At 48.0% G+C, this 20,281-nt stretch overlaps 1 protein-coding gene across 1 annotated transcript in view; it reads left to right on the top strand.

Annotated features, from left to right (window-relative positions):
* PIWIL1 (piwi like RNA-mediated gene silencing 1) overlaps window positions 1-20,281 on the top strand; it is a 1,334,367-nt gene that overhangs the window by 608,070 nt on the left and 706,016 nt on the right. The window contains exon 9 of the mRNA XM_069620111.1: window positions 6,231-6,342. Coding sequence (XP_069476212.1) covers window positions 6,231-6,342 — 112 coding nt within the window. The remainder of the gene's footprint in view (window positions 1-6,230; window positions 6,343-20,281) is intronic.

The following is a 20,281-nucleotide window of genomic DNA, read 5'->3' as shown; positions in this document are numbered from 1 at the left end:
GGGTGGCGGGAAACCCACCGGTAGGTTTCTCCTCTGCGCGTTGGTCGTCCTCGACTTTCTCCGGCAGGATAAAGCGGTCGACGGTGCGGACGAGGGAGTCCTTCGATTCAAATGTTCTTAGGCAAGGAGCGGACGGCTCCGGTCGTCGGCGGCACGGCGTCAAGTGGTTCCCACGGCTGGGCAACACAACTTCGACGGGCCTCCAGCGGTTACACAGACCTGCGAACCCTGGTCGACGGCAATGGACTTCGACGGCGGCGATGTCCGGGTGCTTCACTTCGGTCTCCTCGGCGGTCCCGTCTCGGGTCGGCAGCCTTTCGAGGGTCTGACTTCCAGGGGGCTTCGGCGAAGATGTAGCGGTGCTCGATGATCCCTCGGAGCACGGGAAGAGGGCGCCTTACCAGGTCCTCTCTCGGGTCAGTCCTTGACGAATTCGGCAGCTTTCAGATCGGTCGAAGCAAGTGCAACAGCAAGTGTTCTTCTTCCAGCTGGACGTCGAGGATGAGCAGTTCCAGTTACTCTTAGAGTGGAGACTCAGCTTCTGAACGCTTCTGAACAATTACCAGTGTTGAGAGGTCCCCAGATATACTATTCTGTCTCTCATCCACACTGCTGGCACACACGCAGCAGCCAATCATACAGAAGGGCATTCATGCAGTCAGTCAGCCAATCAGGCACACAGTGCATTCAGGCCACACTCCTCCCTTTCAGACACTCGCAACAAGGAATGTGGATTGGGACAAGTACCCAGCCATTCAACACTACACACTGCATTCAGGCCAGTTTCGGGCAGTGCTGTCTCAGTCTTTGTCTCTCAAGCCAGAAACCAGACCACCACAACAAGGAGTGTATATTGGTCACACACTCCATTCACCCAGGTCTTAACCACAGGAGGTACCCACAACATACAGTCACTGGGAAGGCTCCAGTCAGTCTAGCTGTGCCTTCACAACAACACCATATATGGAACTTCCACCCAACAGCCAGTCAGGGGGAAGGGACAGAGTCAGGGCTTCCCAGGACTTTGGGAAAACAAGGTAACGGGCAATAGAAAGCAAGAGGCCACAGGGGCCATCTTGTTTCCTATCAGGAATCAACTGATCCCAATGGCAGGGCCTGGGTATCCCAAAATGGAGGACACCCAGAGCACCTGTCAAATTCAGCACGGAGCTGCCACCAGCCCATACCCTGCTCTGTGGGCCACCCACAGGTGCCCAAAAACATACACTAGGGGCACATGGTTGTACCCCTACCCATGGGTGCCATAAGGGTATCCCATGGGTCTGTTCACCAAACCAAAAGAGAGCTGCACTGCCAGGAGTCCCACATGGACACTTGGGCAAAAAACACGACAGAACACACGATAAAAAGCAGTAAAGGACAAGGATTCAGAGGCCCTGTCCCTCTGATGCATTTCCAGCATCACAACGATGACGTCAGCAGAGATGGAAGCCCTCGAGGGAAATAGTCGACCATCTCGACGCACAGTGCTCTCTGCCAAGAAACTTTTTTCCGAAGCAGATAAAGCTGGAAACAAAGACCTAAGATGAGGAATACATGGGAGAAAATATACAGTTGAAAGAACCTCACCAGGGGTTAGAATCTTGTTCTTCTGTAGTACTGGCGGCAGGAGCACCAGGTCCGTTTTAATTCCTAAATGTCTTCAAGCCTTACCCAAGTAGTGCGAGAAGACTGGGTGGATTCCAGCAAGGAGACTCTGGCCGTTTTAGGTAGGAATGCAAAAGGAGCTAGAGGACAGCAGGGGCAGCTTTTCTCTCTTCCACTTTGGGCACCGGTTTCCCAGTGCCAATAAAAGTTTTACAAGGTTCCTATCATCTCTGAACTGTGTTCTTAAAAGTAACACTGGTGCTCTGTGATGCTGGAAATGCATCTGAGGGACAGGGCCTCTGAATCCTTGTCCTTTTTCTGTTTTTATCGTGTGTTCTGTCGTGTTTTCTGCCCAGGAGTCCATGTGGGACTCCTGGCGGTGCAGCTCTCTTTTGGTTTGGTGAACAGACCCATGGGATACCCTTATGGCACCCATGGGTAGGGGTACAACCCTGTGCCCCTAGTGTATGTTTTTGGGCACCTGTGGGTGGCCCACAGAGCAGGGTATGGGCTGGTGGCAGCTCCGTGCTGAATTCGACAGGTGCTCCGGGTGTCCTCCATTTTGGGATACCCAGGCCCTGCCATTGGAATCAGTTGATTCCTGATAGGAAACAAGATGGCCCCTGTGGCCTCTTGCTTTCTATTGCCTGTTATCTTGTTTTTCCCAAAGTCCTGGGAAGCCCTGTCTCTGTCCCTTCCCCCTGACCGGCTGTTGGGTGGAAGTTCCATATATGGTGTTGTTGTGAAGGCCCAGCTAGACTGACTGGAGCCTTCCCATTCACTGTATGTTGTGGGTACCTCCTGTGGGTGGGACCTGGGTGAATGGAGTGGGTGACCAATATACACTCCTTGTTGTGGTTGTCTGGTTTCTGGCATGTGAGACAAAGACTGAGACAGCCCTGCCCGAAACTGGCCTGAATGCAGTGTGTAGTGTTGAATGGCTGGGTACTTGTCCCAATCCACATTCCTTGTTGTGAGTGTCTGAAAGGGAGGAGTGTGGCCTGAATGCACTGTGTGCCTGATTGGCTGACTGACTGCATGAATGCCCTTCTGTGTGATTGGCTGCTGTGTGTGTGCCAGCAGTGTGGATGAGAGACAGAATAGTATATCTGGGGACCTCTCACCACTGGAAATTGTTCAGGAACCTTCAGGAACGTTCGGACACGTTCAGAAGCGTTCAGAAGCTGAGTCTCCACTCAAGAGTAACTGGAACTGCTGATCCTCGACGTCCAGCTGGAAGAAGAAGACTTGCTGTGGCATTTGCTTCGACAGATCCGAAGGCTGCCGTGTTCGTCGAGGACTGATCCGAGAGAGGACCTGGTAAGGCGCCCTCTTCCCGTGCTCCGAGGGACCATCGAGCACCGCTACATCTTCGCCGAAGCGCCCTGGAAGTCAGACCCCCGAAAGGCTGCCGACCCGAGACGGGACCGCCGAGGAGATCGAAGTGAAGCACCCGGACCTCGACGCTGTCGAAGTCCATTGCCGTCGACCAGGGTTTGCAGGTTTGTGTAACCGCTGGAGGCCCGTCGAAGTTGTGTTGCCCAGCCGTGGGAACCACTTGACGCCTTGCCACCGACGACCGGAGCCGTCCGCTCCTTTGCCTAAGAACATTCGAATCGAAGGACTCCCTCGACCGCATCGTCGACCGCTTATCCTGCCGGAGAAGTCGAGGACGACCAACGCGTCGAGGAGAAACCTGCCGGTGGGTTTCCCGCCACCCAACGACCTCAAAGACTCGGACGACCCGACGCCCTTGCTGGGCTTCCGTCTCTACAATCTTTGCGGTCCAGAACTATTGTCATCGAGGTGCCCCGCACACCTCCGCCTTGCAGGACGCCGACGCCCCGACGCCGGCGAGCACCGCTCGGACGAAGCTGCCGCCTCTTCGACATCGTTCTACCTCGTTTGTCGACGGACGTTCGACGCCCCGTGCCTCCCGCTTGAAAGGGAAGGCATTCAAGAAGGGCCGTCGATTCCCCGTCGCCGAACCCCGAGGTCTTCGATGTTTCTCGACGCCTGTCGACGATCCGTGACTCCCGCTTGAAAGGGGGTCGCTCAAAAAGGATCCGTCGACGCCTCTTCGAAGGTCTCGACTCCACCAGGTACATTGGGGGGGTAAAAACATTGGAGGAGAGAATAAGACTATTGAACAATATATGGACTGCGCTTGTGTTATATCTCTTTATTTTACAGGTTGCCCAGGTGGGGGGATCTCCACACAGAACTGTGTCCAGTAGCAAGGGCCAGTCTTCTGCCTATTGTTTCAACCCTCTAGTATCTCTCCTCTCTCTATTGCTCGTTTCCTTCTTATTGATCTGCGTGCCATTGCTACAGTATAGTGAATGCACTGTTATGAGGTCTAATATTAGTGGTACCACTTTAGAATTGTAGATATTTATCATTATTGGTTTTCCTGAGCACAAAGTGCGTTGTTGTGATAAGTGTACATAACCCTTGAATATTAATTATATAAAGACTGTGTTTTCAGTAATACAGTGTGTGGACATTCCTTTGTGGGGGCTTGGGGATACACTGTACTTAAGAACCAGCCTGCATCACCTCCTGAGAAGCTAGGCCTTGATTGCTCGTCCATTGCTACCACAATCGAGAATCTTGGCTGGGGTCCTCTGTGCCTCTCCTCTACCATATAGAGAGCGGAAGTACAGACCCCCCCCACCGGTCTTGACATGCTCTTACTGTATTCATTCAAAGTAGAAGAAAGTTAGATACTTGTATCCTGTGTTGGTATAACCAAGTGATTCTGAAGATGAAGAACACTGTTTTGACCAATAGGGTCTACTACACTTGAATTACTTTTTGTAATCTGTAACCTGGTCTGATTCCCAAGAATAGTACATTGCCATTCTGATTTTATAACTAAGATTTGACTAACCTTGTCTACTTATACCTTACTATGCTTTGTATATCTAGGTATTGAGTTGGTTTTGATGATTTATGTTAAGATATGTAACAGTACTTACTGTCCCAAAGATTTCTTTGCCTACATGCATTTTTAATATTTTTTTACTATACATAGTGTTTGTGTTTCTCCTGAGTATGTGGTATCCGGAATCTCTGGACATGACCATCTGGACTCCCTGGCGGCTTGCTCTCCCATTCACAGGGGCTGTCCTCCACCTGAACCGCAGAAACTTGAACCTAGTTTAAACGTATTTTATGTGATTTCCGTTTGAGCTGCTCCATTCCTGTTCTATTAGTTTACTCACCAGTAAGTTCTTGGTTCCCGTCACTTCCGCACGACTGGTGAGTGAGCCCCGAGTGTCTGTTTTACCTCCCCATTTGTTTTTTTTGTAATAGGTGACTTTGAGAGCGAGGCCCCGCTTTCTGCCTAAAGTGGTCTTGGGTTTTCATCTCTGAGGATTCATCTTCCTGTGTTTTTTTTTTTTTCTCTGCCTCACCCTTCCAATGCAGAGCAATGATGCAGGCCCTTAAGTTGTAAGTCTCTCGTACTAGAGGCTAGGAAAGCTAACAAGCTTTTTGTGGGTTAGTCTGTGGCTTGTACATGCAGGGCTTTCACCAAACGGCCCCTGTCGGAATGGATCATTCTCTGCATCTCAAGATGCTATGATCTGGCTGTCAAGGATATCCATGAGGGCCTCTGGGCACATATTGCCAAAGGAGTAGCAGCCACCTCTTCTCTGCAGAGGGGAGTCCCTGTCCTGGATATCTGCCAGTCTCTGACGTGGTTATCTCTGGTTATCACACGTTCGCTAAGCAATACTGCTCAGAATCCATTGCGTGACTGTATTCCCATTATCCCCATCTGCGGCTCTTTGGGTAGATAGTATTCCTTAGAGCTGCGGTCCCTAGACGTTGGAGTGGTCGAGAAAAAGGGTGGAACTGTGGGCACTTGGTTTGGCCTCTCAATATATACTGCCCTGACCTCCAGTCTGGCGCATGGCTTCGAAAGGCATTGGGTGGAGCCTACCTGGAGCCGCACTTTACACCGTGACTGCAGAAAAGATTTTAAAAAAGAGCTGTGCTGGGAAAGGGATATTGGAGATGATGAATCGGTGGGAAGAACATCTGAGAAAGAACTTTACCAAGAGACAAGTAATTGTTTCTCATTTGCCAATTTGGGCTCCATCACTTGGGACGCTATATGGGTTCAAACTACTCTCTAAATCACTGGTGCTGTTATACCTACTTGCCCTTTGATTTCGTTGAGGGGTGATTTGGGGAGGTTATTCATGAAAAGAAGGGGTTTGTAGAGGTTTGGTTTTCTCTAGCTGTCATAACTTGCTGCCTTGTGTTGTCTTGGCAGCCTGCATGTCCACAACTATTGATGCATTTAAATCGTAGTTCCCACTGTCTAATTCTTGTCAATATTTGTGAGGTTTGCTTACCAAGGTGCCCACCTTTTCTCTGATTTGATAAAAATGGTCTACCTTTTCCCCTGCCACAGGACAAGTTTCTCCTCTCCAATAAGATAATGGTCACGAGGCAGGTCTTCCTGCCTTACCGAATTTCATTTGATCGATTTTGTAGCCTCAACCATTTAAATTGCTATGGTACTAAATACAGTCCTGCAAGTCTAGTAAAACAAGCAACTGATAGCACTTTGCCACACTAACTGTGTCTTCATATGTGTTTTTCTATAGGTACAATAACAAAACTTATCGTATTGATGATATTGATTGGGAGACTAATCCTAAATGTACATTCAAGAAGTCAGATGGAAGTGAAACAAGTTACATAGACTACTACAAAAAAGTATGTCATTGTTTGTGCAATATATTTTGACAAAGTGAGATAAAGATTGAGCTCTGTGCTTACTTACTAGTTTGTTCTTTATTCAATGACTCATTGTTGGACTGTAATGTCTAAAGTAACAAAATTGCAATATTTTATGCATGAGCCACTTGATATTTTTTTACTATTTACCTGTTTATTGCCAGTAGTTTTGTTTTTAGCATGTACATTGATGCACTGATTTCCCCATTTCATACCTCTACATTCCCAGTATGGGAATCCTCAACACAATGGGTGGTATCAATAACCTCTGGAGTAAAATGAGGGTCTGGAGCATAGCTCAGGGCCAATCTGTTGGTTTTAGGAACAAGATTAAGCTGCGCAACATGGGTTCAATTTGCAGTTCTGTGTTTAGAAGCTGGGGACATCTGGTAGGAAGCGTGTGACATGAATGAGCAGTAAATAAAGCATGTTCAAAGATGCGTACCTCTTGTGTTGCCACTTAGTCGAACGTGGGTAACTTATTTCTGCCTCAAAATGTAGTTCTTTTTTTATTCTCCTTTACTGTGTCTGTAGTTCCCTGCTCCACTACATCAATGTTTATTCTAGAGGAGAGTAATTTGATGGTCTCCTGGGTATGCTTGAATGTGAGCATATCTCCCATTGGGTCCTCTTCGTTTTGGCACGAAGGAGATTCTGGATAAGAGAGGCCCACAGAGCCATACCATGTTTATCTCTGGAGTTCTCACCGAACAAAGGATAGAATCCAAGTATCCTGAAACTAAGAAGCCAAGTCGAGGAACTGCTGGTGACCCACTGGAAGGTTTGGCACCCTGAGCCTGCTGTCGTCCCGCTGGACCCCTCTGCATCTGGTTGTCCTAGAAGGTCTGCGAAGACGCTTCAACCCAGTGGAATAGTGGGAACAAATCTGCTCGGCACCTTCATCAAACCCTGCAAGTAAGCCTTCTCGAAGTGTCCCACGGCCAACCAGTGTGCTGACCAGCTTACACAGGACCTTTGCCCTGAAACTGCCGCCATTTTGAGGAGACCCTCGAAACTTGGTACATCGCTAGCCCTTTGTTCACGGCTCACACCGAATTTCGTACACTTGGCATTTCCAGGTCTGGAGTAAAGAGCGTGAGCCGGAACCGGAGTGAACGTGGTTACCATGTCGCCCAGCCGTGGTGAATAACTTTGCAGGTGTGCTGCTTTTGTGCCCTACTTGCCCCTAAAGCCTGCTGCACTGAAACTGGCCTGATCATCCACCAGGAGCAGAGAAATCACCACTGTCCCGTTTGGGAATCATCGCTGTAACTTTGTCGCTGAAAGCCGCAGAGTGTTAGGGAGAATTCTCCAGAATGGCTAATTTCCCTTACCTACTGAGTCCCTCAGCAGCTTTGCTGGATTTCTAGGATTTATTTTTTTCACCTGGTAAGAGTGTGAGCCTTTTTTCCCACTCTTACATGTGTTTTGCTGTGTGTGTGTGTGTAACGTTTTGTCTTTATAGACTGGATCCTCACCTACTCCACAGGCATCATCTTTTTCAGGCTTCCCAACTCAAGACTGTTTTCTGGGACTGACTACTGTCTCCCAGAACATATAAAGTTGCCATTAACTTTATTAGCCTCTGTAAAACCACAGACCCAGTACAAACCATCTTACGTGGACTACTGGAAAGGGTTAATACTTATCCTGTTTTGTCTGTTTCTCTTGGAGCATTGTTTCGCTCCCTTTTCATCAAGACTTGGCTGGTGGCAGTGTTAACTACCCTATTTTTCCTACCATGGTTATCTTAACCTTGGTATTGTTTTAGGGTATCTTGGTAGCCTCGAACTTAAACCCGCTAGACCATATATGTTTTATTTCGGTTCCGGCTGGGTTTTTCGCCATTTCTTTTTGTAAAAGTCTTTCTCGTGTTTTACTCTGCACGCCAAACCAGGTTTGATTCCTTTGTTCACCATCTTTTCACCATCTTTTCGCGGTCTTCTACGCAGAAGCCCTCCATTGGAGCCTGTATGTCTGGGGGGGGGACAGGATGTGAGGGAGGGGTTTAGGACTCCCTGCACAGGTTCTCCTTGGAGACCCATGTCACACTGTGAAATGATTGGCTGTGGTGACTGTCCTGGCGGGACAGACACCCTGCTGTGTGATTGACAGCCAGGCTGGGTAAATGGGGGGGAAACCTGCATAAAAAGCGGGTCTCTGGGTCTGGAAAGGCAGTCGCCACTGGAACGAAAGAACCGACGAGGAGCTAAGAGGACCCCTACCATGACTGAACCGCCTCTCCTTAGGGACTCGACTGCCTTTCAGTTAGGATTGTATTTGATGCAGAATTGCCTAAAGACTCTATCCACTACCCGCTTCCTCCCCTTTTAGGTTGTGGACCCATTTTGTGCATTAACCCTTTAGGCCCCTTGTTCTTGTATATATGTATTTAGATAGGATTGTATTGATATCCACTTCTTGCTTCCAACTTTTGTCCAATCTCACTTCTACCTTTTCTCTCTAAAATACTCGAACGCTTAGCCTATTCTCAGCTCTCGACCTTTATCACTAACCTCTCTCTCTCCCCCCCCCCCCCTCTCAATCTGGCTTCTGCCCCAAACACTGCTGTGTCCGCTCTCACCTATGTCCTTAGCTCCCTCCTCACTATTCTAAGTAATCTTCAATCCTCATCCTCCTTGAACTCTCTGCTGCCTTAGATACTGTCGATCACCCCTTACTTCTCAATACTCTTTCCTCCTTTGGCTTCAAAGGCTCTGTGCTTAACTGGCTCTCTTCTTATCTGTCCCACCGCTCTCTTGCTGTCTCTTGGGGTGGTCGAACCTCCTCTACCTTGCCTCTGCACTACAGCGTTCCCCAAGGCTCTGCCCTTGGACCCTTCTCTCTTTACACTTCACTCCTCGCCTCTATCATCTCTTCCTTCGGGATCTCTCACCATTTTTACACTGAGGACACCCAGCTGTTGCTCTCCTTTTCTTCCTTCATCCCTGACTTACAGCTAAATCTTTCTTCCTGTCTTACTGCCATTAAAAACTGGATGTCATCTCACTATCTATCTCTGAACACTGACAAGACTGAAGTCTTATTCTTTTCCTCTAACACACTTCTCCCCCTCATTCTATTCATTTTCCCCCTTCTAATCTTCCTATTTCCACCCATGCTCGTAATCTTGGCATTTTCTTTGACTCTTCTCTCTCCTTTACACGTCATATTTCCCTTACTTCTCGCGCATGTCGTTCCCACCTCTTTAATATTGGTAAAATTTGTTCTTCTCTCACCTTCCATGCTACCAAACTTTTAATCTCCTCCCTCCTCTTTTCTCACCTTTTCTATTGTTCTTCTCTCTTCTTCGCTCTACCCGCTTCCCATTTTGCCCCCCTCAAATCCTTTTACCACTCTGCCATCCGTACCCTCTGTCTTCTATCTCCCCATGACTCCATCTCCAATTCACTCTTACCTAGGCTGGCTTCTGTTAGGCAGAAACCTGTGCAGTTCCCTTAGGGAGCACTGCAAAAGATTTAGGACTACAGGTGTTAGCAGTAAACCCACTTGGTAGCAGTCTGTACCACCCAGATTTACCTGGTAGCTGTGGCTGAGCAGTCAGACTTCCCTCAAGAAGAGTTAGGCAGTATGCAGAGTATACACAATAGGCACTCAGATACAATAATACAAGCAAACACTGACCAGAGCTTTGGTATCAAAGTATTAAAAACACACTGTTTGAAACACTCCAGCACTCTTATTGTAAAATACTCTAAACACAGTTACTATTATAATATATACAACCCTTATTCCTTATCAGATAAGTCTTAGTTAACACCACTTATTTTCATACAGAGGTGAGCGCTTAACTATAGATGGCACTCCAATAGGTTTATGAAAAAGGGAGGGAAAATGACAGAATATGGAAAGGTACACCACTCTAAGATTTAGGAACACTATTAGCAAGGCAGAAGAGCAAAAAGTCACTTGTGAGCCAAAGTCCATAGGCTGAGCCCACTCTTGGAGAGAGCAGAGCACAAATGCCCAAGATCACACAGTTACAATAGGCTTAGAAAGTCTTGCAGAGAGTTCGAAAAGAGTTTAGAGAGGCTCCGAAAAGTTTAGCCAGGGTGTCCCAAGCTAACCCAGGTTCGAAAGCCGGGGGCTAAATCTACCCCGTACAGTCGGTGGCAAGGGAAGCCAGGCGGGACACGGTACCTTAAGTGGGAAGGATCCTCCAGCGGTGGCAGTTCCTGGCAGCGGGTGCAAGTCTTGTCGTCGTCCAGGGGAAGAGAAGATCTCGACTTGAAGGAAAGATGAAGGTCGTTGCACTGCCAGGGAAGAAACCAGCCGCTGATTTTTCCAGTTAAAGGTAGTACCCTTTATTTCGCGGTCGTGGTAAAACGTGGTATTCCAGTTGCCTGGGTGCTTGGCACAGGCAAGGCACCACGAGATACGCCGGGAAGGCGAAAAGACGGTGAAACTGGTTGTCCCCACCAGTCAAAGGAAGAAAACTCTCCGGCGGGAGATCTGTCGTTGGGAAAAGTGGTGAGACGGTCCAGCAGGGCTCCACCGGTGGTGTCGTCGTGGCAGGTCGGCTCAGCTTCTCCCTCGTCGGATTCTTAGGTCCTGTGGCGACTTCTGAAGTTCCAGTCCCCAAAGCCCTGCTTTTATGCAGAAAACCCCCATTCACTCAGCCTAGCTGTCACTCAAACATGATAAGTGGTGAGCCGGCCGGCTCACCACTTGGGCCAATCAGGACGGAGTGCGACTTGAGTTGCCCAGGCAACTCAGTCCAGGGTGCCTAAATCCCCCTCCTAAGTACCCTAGACAGAGTGGCACCACCTTGGAGGGCTTCTGTGGAGAAGCCCGCCAAAAAGTGGAACAAAGGGCACGACTTGGGTTGGAGTCAAGAACCGAGTTTTGGCAAAAAATACCAACCGGAGAATTAATATTAATTAAATAAACTGGCGGTATGTTCAAGGCTATCGTAATTAAATAAAGATGGTAGCCTCGATGGGAAAATCCCATAGAGAAATATTTGCGGTTGAATATAAAAGTAGTATCCACTGCCACCAGCCAAAACTCTATCAAGGGGGACGGAGACGTGCCCCCTCGACTAACGGAACCCGGGGCAATTGAATTGCCCCAGCCAGTACGTCCACAATATGATGGTTTGTACTGGTTCTGTTCAAAATTTAAGACTTGTAAAGTCAATGGCGACTTTACATGCCCTGGGAGACAGTAGTCAGTCCCAGGGTATGGAGTCTATACTGGGGGGTCACTATGACACCCCTGTGTTACTGCACTGAGGGTGCTGTGTAACACACATCACAAAAACACATGAAGCTCTATGGAGTAAACGACCCCATAGCCCATTAAACACATCTAGAGTCAAAGAAACACACTCAAATCATGCCCAAGAGTGAGGGTAAAAGAGTCTCACTCTTGCCAGGAGAAAAAATTAAACCCCAAAAATCCAGCAAAGCTGCTGGGAAACTCACTAGGTTAGGAAAGTCAGCCTAAACAGAGAATTCTCCCTAACAGCTTCCTGTCCACTCTCAACTTAAATTTCACTTCCTTTGTCTTGTCTTTAAATCTCTGCATGACCTTGCCCCTCCATACCTCTTCTCTCACTCTACACCCCCTCTCGCTCCCTTCGTTCTGCAGATCTCTTCTTGCTCTGTCCCCTCACCTCCTTGTGCCTCTTTTCACTTCTGGTCCTTTCAGCGCCTTGCCCCTTTACACTGGAACTCCCTACCTTTTTCTATCCGCTCCACCCCCACCTATTCCTCTTCCGCGTCTACTTGAAATCACTCCTTCATTTCCCTCCCTGACACCTTCCCCCCTTTTACCTTTCTCTCTCTCTAGTATCCCTGTCATAGTTCTTTATCTTCCTCCGTCTCTCCTAAGATCTTCTCTCTCCCTATCACTCACTTTACTCCCTACTCTCTCTCCCCCTTCCCTTCCCCACCCCCTCTTCTGCTCTTACTTCTCATATGTAAATTGTTCTTACTTTCTTTCTGGTTTGATTCATGTATATTGTTGTTGCTTCTACTGTTCCATGTTTGATGTATTCTTGTTAAACTGTAAAGTGCTTTGGATTAAAACGCTATATAAATACAAATTATTGTGTGGTTTCCAAGTCCTTGAAATGTATTGTATTTTTAATTTCTGATGTTTGTTAATCTGCTAAGAATCACATGCTGTGCATAGGTCCGACATCCAGTGGTCACTGCAGAGTATTGCATTTTGTTTTTCGTAGTCGAAAAGGGGACGTCGACAAGGCGTGTCTGTAACACTATCCCTATAGTGACGTGCGTTGTACCCACAATCCATCACGCGTCGAGGTCCCTCAGATTGTTTTTTTCTGGCCAGCTACTGGTCGCTTTTATGCGGAGCTCCTCGAGAGACATTGCCAAATAGTTTCTTCGACCTTTTGTCGTTTGTTATTAATATCAATAACGTACATCCCTCCCTCGACGCAGAGCTGTTTCTCTGCCGAGCAAGATCATTCGACGGAAACACGAGCGGAGGGGATCCTGCGGGGCTGCCGAACACGTGACCTGGCCTCGCCGGCCATACACAGTAGGGAGAGTGGGGTTGTGTGGTCTTTCTTTCTCTTTAAGAATGCCTTTCTCTTTTTCCTCCCTCTCCTTAGAGGTCGTAGTGACACTTCATGCCCTCAGCTATGGAGAGGACGCCATTTAGGTTTTGCCCGCTTTGCAAGGGTAAATATACCTGGAAGGATAAGCACAAACTGCAACCGTTGCTTACCCCTCGATCACCAGGAGGACGGCTGTGCCGTCTGTAAATTACTTAAGCCCAAAACTCTAAAAGACCGCAGGGTCAAAAGGTGGGCAGCCTACGCCATGTCTAGGCCTGATTCCCCGCCCGCTGCCGCCGCCGCTGACTGTGACGAGGACAGTGACTACACGGCCCCCGTAACGGAGGTTGTAGACCTCTCAAAGGAGCGTTCACGCTCCTCGTCCGTCCCCGGCCCGACAACCCGGCTCACGCCCAGCTTATGGGGATGAACACCCGGCGACAAGGACGCACACGGAAAAACATCAAAGCACATACCCCTCGGCACGCATTCGTCGAAGACGAAGGCAGCCATAGCGCCAACGGGGGCGCCGTCTTCCGCCGACCGTAAGGGTAGTCAGTCCTCCCCGCCACCGCGACAGGCGACTGGGCATTCTAAAAATAAGGGCGCTAACACCAAAACCTCCGGCGACGTGCATTGTAAGAGCGCTCACGTTGCCAGCAAGGACTCGACGTTACATAGCGCGCATAGCATCTAAGGACGGCCAGAGACGTACGGCGTGTGGGACGCCGAAAACCGCGCACAAGGCCAAAGATACGCCAAAAGCGCCGGAAAACAGATCAGGCCAGTTCCCGACGCCGACGGAAGGCCCTAGCCAGCGAGAAGGCTACTCAGAAGGCGAAGGCTCACTTTCTTCGACTATGGGACAGAACTAGACAACTACAGGAGGAACAAACTCCTTTTTTATTCCCAGACCGTCCTGGCCGACCTCAGTGGACCTTTGAAAGGTTCCAGACCTGTATGGATAAACTAGACAGGTTCATGTCCATCCCAGAAGACGGGGCACCCAAGAGACCAAGGGAGGCACCCCTGGAGAGTCCAAGGGCTAAATACCAGAAGTTTTATAGCCCCATACAGGAGGACATATACTCTTACAATCTCACTGAGGAAGACACCTTCTTCCAGGAGGAAGATGAGTTCACCTATGTTGAAGACCAACAAGAAGAGGAAGGTTTTCACGAGGACACTAACCTAGGTGACGAGGGATTCCAGGAGGACACAGGCGAGGGCGACCCAAATCCCTGGCAGTCACCAGCTAGGTCTACAGACACAGGCAGTAGCAGTATAGTCATCAGGTCTACTGAAACTACACCAGTCAGGAACCCTCTGCCTGTTAATGATCAACCCACCTTCAATGCACTGCTGAAGAAGGCAGCAGCACATTTTGAAATTGAAACTGGGGAGGTCACCCCAGACAACGATTTTGTGGAGAGGATTATCAAGGAAAAACCCCCCACTAGCCAAATTATCCCCATCCTCGCCTCAGTTAAGAGACGTATTACCCCTTCTCTTTCCACTCCTGCACTGGTGAGAGGGGTCAATCCGAGGATTGAGAAACTGTTTTCTCCCTCTCAATCAGACCCATTATATATTAAGGGTCACTCAATCCCGGACTCCCTGGTCGTCACCAACACCAGGAAAAGGGCCGGAGTCCCACTATCTACCAGCGAGGCACTCCCAGATAAAGAGGGGAAGAAGCTTTATGCCCTAGCTAAGAGAATCACCACCTCTGCAGCATTCTCTACCAGAATTGCCAATAATAACACACTATTGGCAAGCTATGCTGATGCTCAATGGGGAAAGCTTAAACAGGACATTGAAGAAGCTCCCGAACACCTAAGAACTCGTTTGCTGGCTACAGTTAACGAGGGCTCTCTGGTCAACCAAAGCATCGTCAAGAATACCCTCGATGCAGCAGAGACGGCTGGCCGCACTTTGGTACAATTTTGCTGAAGCGTCGCTTCTGCTGTTCCAGTTGGGATTCTCAGTGAACGAGAAAGAAATTGTCTCGTTCCAAGCAAAACCAAACAGTTCCTAGGAGCTATCATGAAGATGGAAGATGGAAGAGGGACTAGTCTTACCCTCAAATGAAAGAGTACAAAACATACCGCTGCAAATACCTTAGTATCTGGCCGGTCGCCAAATAACGACGCAAAGCAATGCGCTTGCTCGGGATGATGGCTTCCTGCGTTTACCCGATTCCACATGCACGGTTGAGCAGGTGCCCAATTCAAAAGTGGTTGATGAAACAGTGGTCCCAGTCAAGCAATCAGTGGGTCGATCTAGTGGTCGTTTCGCTAACCCTAGTTCCAAGCGCTACGCTGGTGTACAAAGGAAACCCTGTTAAAGGGGAAACCCCTTCACAATCCTCCAGTGCATGGAATAGTTATAACAGATGCCTCCCTTTCTGGATGGGGGAGTCATTACTTTCACCACACAGCGCAGTGGACACAGATCACAGCCCAAAATCTCATCAACCTTTTGCAGCTTCTAGCAGGACTCTAGGCCCTACAAGCCTTTCAAGTGCATTTAACTGGTCAAACTGTGCAAGTCCTTACAGACAGCTGACTGTTATGTTTTACATAAAAACTCTCCAAGTCTGTGTTAGGCAGAATCCTGTGCAGTGCCCTTAGGAACCACTACACACAATTAAGACTACAAGTGGTAATACAAGTTTGTTTGTTTGTTTAGTATTTATTATGCGCACCGGACCCTGGGGTATAAGGGCGCAGAAAGTAAGAATATGTACAGCTTAGAGCATAAGTTACATGTTACAGTTACAAGTTACAGAAATTACCAGTTACAGGTGCAAGTTTACAATACAAGTTTACAATCGTATGGTGCAGATGCTGTGTAGCAAACAGGCGTAAGCATTATCATAGGTTCAATTAGCAGTTACTGTCGTTAGCCAGTTGATTACAATTTGCCTGAATTTGGAAAAAGAGCATTCTAGCCTTGCGGTAGTGGGTAATTCGTTCCACAATTGAGCAGCTTTGACTGGGAAGCTAGCTCCGCCTATGGTGGTCAGTTTAAAGCGTGGTACTTGTAGGCGATTGGTGTCGGCAAGTCTGGTTTGTCTTGTGGGGTGTGATCTAGTGAACCTGTCCTTTAGGTATTGAGGGGCTTTGTTATGTAGAGATTTGTGTGTGAGAGATGCAGTTTTGAGTCTGATTTTCTCATGGGTGGAGAGCCATTTGTGTTTCCTTCTTATTGCTGTAATGTGTTCTTTCCTGGGGATGTTCAATGCCGCTCGGAGGGCCTTATTTTGCTGTATCTGGATTTTGTTGATGATGGATTTAGTGGCTCCTATGTATAGTGCGTTACAATAATCTAGTTTAGAGATGATAAGGGCTCTGGCTAGTGTTAGACAACTGTGCTGAGAAAGGAATTGTTTCCCTGCTCTAATGAGCTTACATGTGTAGGCTGTTGAGGAAGCTAGGGAGTTTACCTGTTTGGAGAAAGATAAGGTAGAATCAAGGTAGATCCCTAATGTTTTAACTTCTTTGGCAACTTGTATGCAGTTCCCATCTATGGTAAAGGAAGAGTAATTTGTACTTAGTTTATTGATGAGGGGTGCGGTGCCTAGGATAAGAAGCTCAGTTTTATCATCGTTCAGGCATAGGCCATGGGTTGCCATCCATGCCTGAACGATACTGTATATTTTGTTCACCATAGCTAGATCTTTTTCGTAAACCCCTGTGAGTGGGAGGAGGATCTGGGTATCGTCAGCATAGTTAGTATACGTGATACCCAGATGGTCCAAATCATCAAACAGGGGCTTAGTGAATATGTTATATAGCGTTGGTGAAACGCATGATCCCTGTGGCACACCGCAGGTAATAGGGATGGGGTCTGCCGCTGCTGTAGGTGAGAAAACCCTCATGGTGCGGTCACTAAGGAAGGATTGTATCCATGCTATAGCCTCAGTGGAGAAGTGTGCTGCTGAATCTAGGTGGTTACATAGGACTTTATGGTCCACTAAATCAAAAGCGGCCGATAGGTCTAGTAGCAGGAGGAGTGCTGGTTTTCCAGAATCTCGTACTTTGTCTATTTGGGCTTTCAGGCCAATCAGTGCAGTTTCTGTGCCGTGAAGAGGGCGGAAGCCAGATTGTCGGGAGCCTAATAATTGGTTTTGTTCCAGGAAGTTCTGGATTTGGTACAAGCCGGTACTACACTGTTAAAGTGGTAGCAGCAGCGGAGCAGCCAGACTTCTCTCAAGAGCAAATGTGCAGTAGTAGAAATTACACAAAGGACCACAATTACTGTGACTCAAGCAAACACTGATGCAAAGTTTGTGGTTGAAAAGTAAAAGTACATTTATTTCTAAACCATCTGTTTGCAAAACACTTCAATTAAATTAAAAGCACACGTAAAATACACTACAAACAACCAATTCTCCTTGTGCAGAACAACTCAAGGTAAGTACCTTATGGTTTGACGGACCAGTGTTGTGAAACAAAAGGCGCTACCGGGAATACATATGCGATCACTTTTTGACAGTAATGCCAGTTCGGTCTTACGAAAGATACGCGTATCCGCGCCAAGAGATGTTACCGAGGTAATAACACACTTAGCACCTGAGTTAACAAAACAGAGTTGGGAGCAAAAATCATAGGCAATACTTTTGTCAAGGCAGACAGAATCAGGGAACACTCGTTGACAGGAATTCAAGAGTCAATAGGCCGGAGCCAGTGTCAGGTGGAACCGGGTTCCTGTTGGCGAGGATCACACAGTCGGATAGTTCACGATTCAACGTAGCCAGGCGTACTTAAATATTGTCAACAGAGGAAGCGAAAGTTATATCAAGGAGGGAAGACCAGGGCAAGCCTTGGAGATGAAGAAAAGGGATTCACCCCAATTCCTCAAGCAGAACACAGTACCTTGTTTGTTTATTTTATTGCTATAGCGCTCCGGACCCAGGAGTATAGGGGCGCTTAGTACAAGGTTACACGGCACAGTACATGGTAATAAACAGTGATGCTAGAGCAATTTAAATAGCAGTTATATACAGGCAGTGGGGGTGATAGCACCCAATCGTGACATAAGTGAGGCATGAACAGTCAATACATTATATAGCAAGGTCTGACTTCAAAGTTGACTATTTGTCAGAAGCCACCCAATGACAAGTTTCCTGAATGACTGGAAGGAATTGGAGGATTTGATGCTCAGTGGCAGGGAGTTCCAGAGTTGGGGGGCGAGGACAGTAAAGCTTGAGCCTCCGGCTCTTTTAGAGTAAAATCTAGGTACTGTTAGGCATAAGGTGTTGGAGGATCTCGTGGTTCTAACGGAGGGTTTCATGGTGAGTTTGTTGGTTAGGTATGGGGTGCTAGATTGTTGAGAGCTTTGTACGTCAGGCAAAGTGTTTTTAGGTCAATTTTATGTTGGATGGTGAGCCATCTGCATGTGGTTCTGGTGGTCGAGATGTGCTCACGTCTGGGGATATTTAGCGCTGCCCGTAGCGCGTTATTTTGAAGGACTTGGAGCTTGTTAATTATCGCTTTGTTGGCACCTAAGTAGAGACTATTGCAATAATCTAGTTTCGATTGTATAAGGGCTCTAGCTAGTATGAGGCAACTGTTAGGGGAGAGAAATGGTCTACAGGCTCTAATGAGTTTTCCGGTATATGCAGTGGCGGAGGCAGTTGCGTTAATTTGTTTAGTGAGGTTAACGTTGGCATCAAGATAGAAGCCAAGTGTTTTCACATTTTTGGCGACCGGGATGGTGTTGCCATCGATTATGATGTTAGAGTAGTTGGGGCTTAATTTTTGTAGGTTGTTGGGCGAGCCAACAATGAGCAGTTCGGTCTTCTCGTCATTGAGGCAGAGGCCATGTGTGGCCATCCATGCCTGAATGACGGAGAAGATTTCATTGATCCTAGCTACATCAATATCGTAGTTGCCCGAGATAGTGAGGAGTATCTGGGTGTCATCCGCATAGTTTGTATAGGTGACACCCAGGCGGTCCAGTTTATCAACGAGGGGCTTTGTAAAGATATTGTAAAGGGTAGGTGAAACACATGATCCTTGTGGGACACCACAGGAAATACGGATAGGGTCTGCTGCTGCCTCCAGAGAGAAGACCCTCATGGTTCTGTTGGCTAGGAAGGACTGTATTCACGTGACAGCAGAGGGGGAGAAGTGGGCGGCAGAGGAGAGGTGGTTACAGAGTATTTTGTGGTCAACCAGGTCGAAGGCCGCTGAGAGATCTAAGAGGAGTAGGATGGCAGCCTTGCCCTTATCTTTAATTTCGTCAATCTGACTTTTAAGGTCAACAAGCGCAGTTTCTGTTCCATGCTGAGGCCGGAAGCCAGACTGACGCAATCCGAGTAATTGGTTAGACTCTAGGTAATGCTGAATTTGCAGGTAAGCAACTCTATCGAGAATTTTCAGCAGGAAGGGAACAGTTGTGATGGGCCTGTAATTTGTGGGGATGGAGGGGTCCAGTCTCTGTTTTTTTAGTAGCGGGAGGACCCATGATTGTTTCAGATTGTTGGGTACCAAATTAGTGGAGAAAGATGCGTTTATGAGCTTGGATATGAAGGGGGCGAGGTCTCTTGCTGCATCTTTTATGATCTGTGCAGGGCAGCTGTCCCCTTTACAGTTTGATGGTTTGAGGGATGTTATAATTTTTTGCACTTCTAGTGCAGTTATGTTTTTGAAGGTGAAGCCCTGGTTGGTGTTAGGGGTGGTAGGTGGGCTGGGCATGAGGGGGCTAAGGGTGGGGCTACTATTAGAGAGTTGAAGTCTTTTGTTTTCGATTTTAGTTTGTAGGCCAGTAATTTTGTTTGCCAGGGCATCTTGGATACTGGTGCACCAAAATTGGTCCTTCACAGACGAATCCATCGGTGGATTGGGGTTTTCTAACTCCTTCAGGATATTCAAAGAGGCTGGTGCCACAGCAGTTGTTCCTGGTAGTTTCCTGCAGACCCACGGTTCCTGGAGCTTCTGGACGAAGGACGACATCTAGAGGGGTCTGCACCACACGGGGATGAGGCCAGCAGCAGTAAAGCAACGATGAATAAAAGGTGCACTCCTTAAAAACAGGCGCGGGCTCTTCTGATGGCTATCCGGACCACTACAGCCGTGTACAGCGATTTCGACCAAGAAGAGGATCCTCTGGCTGTAGAAGGTGAGCTGGTTATCCCCACCAGGCTCAAGGGAAGAAGGCTCCGGACTGGATCTTCTCCGGTTGTCGAAGGGTAGATAGCTCAGGACTGCAGCAGTGCTTCATCATGACGGGGTAGTTGCAGCAGCTGTCTTATTCTCTGCTTCTCTTCGGTTCCTTGTAGTTCCAGTGGCGACTCTGACTTCTAGCCCAAGAGACGTGCCTTTTATACGAAAATCCCCCATTCACTCAGCCTGGCTGTTA

Source organism: Ambystoma mexicanum, chromosome 10 (genome assembly GCF_040938575.1).
Source record: "Ambystoma mexicanum isolate Mex_15411 chromosome 10, UKY_AmexF1_1, whole genome shotgun sequence".
NCBI classification, from domain to species: domain Eukaryota; kingdom Metazoa; phylum Chordata; class Amphibia; order Caudata; family Ambystomatidae; genus Ambystoma; species Ambystoma mexicanum.
The sequence above is the reverse complement of the archived record's forward strand: the minus strand, read 5'-3'. Positions and strand labels throughout refer to the sequence as shown.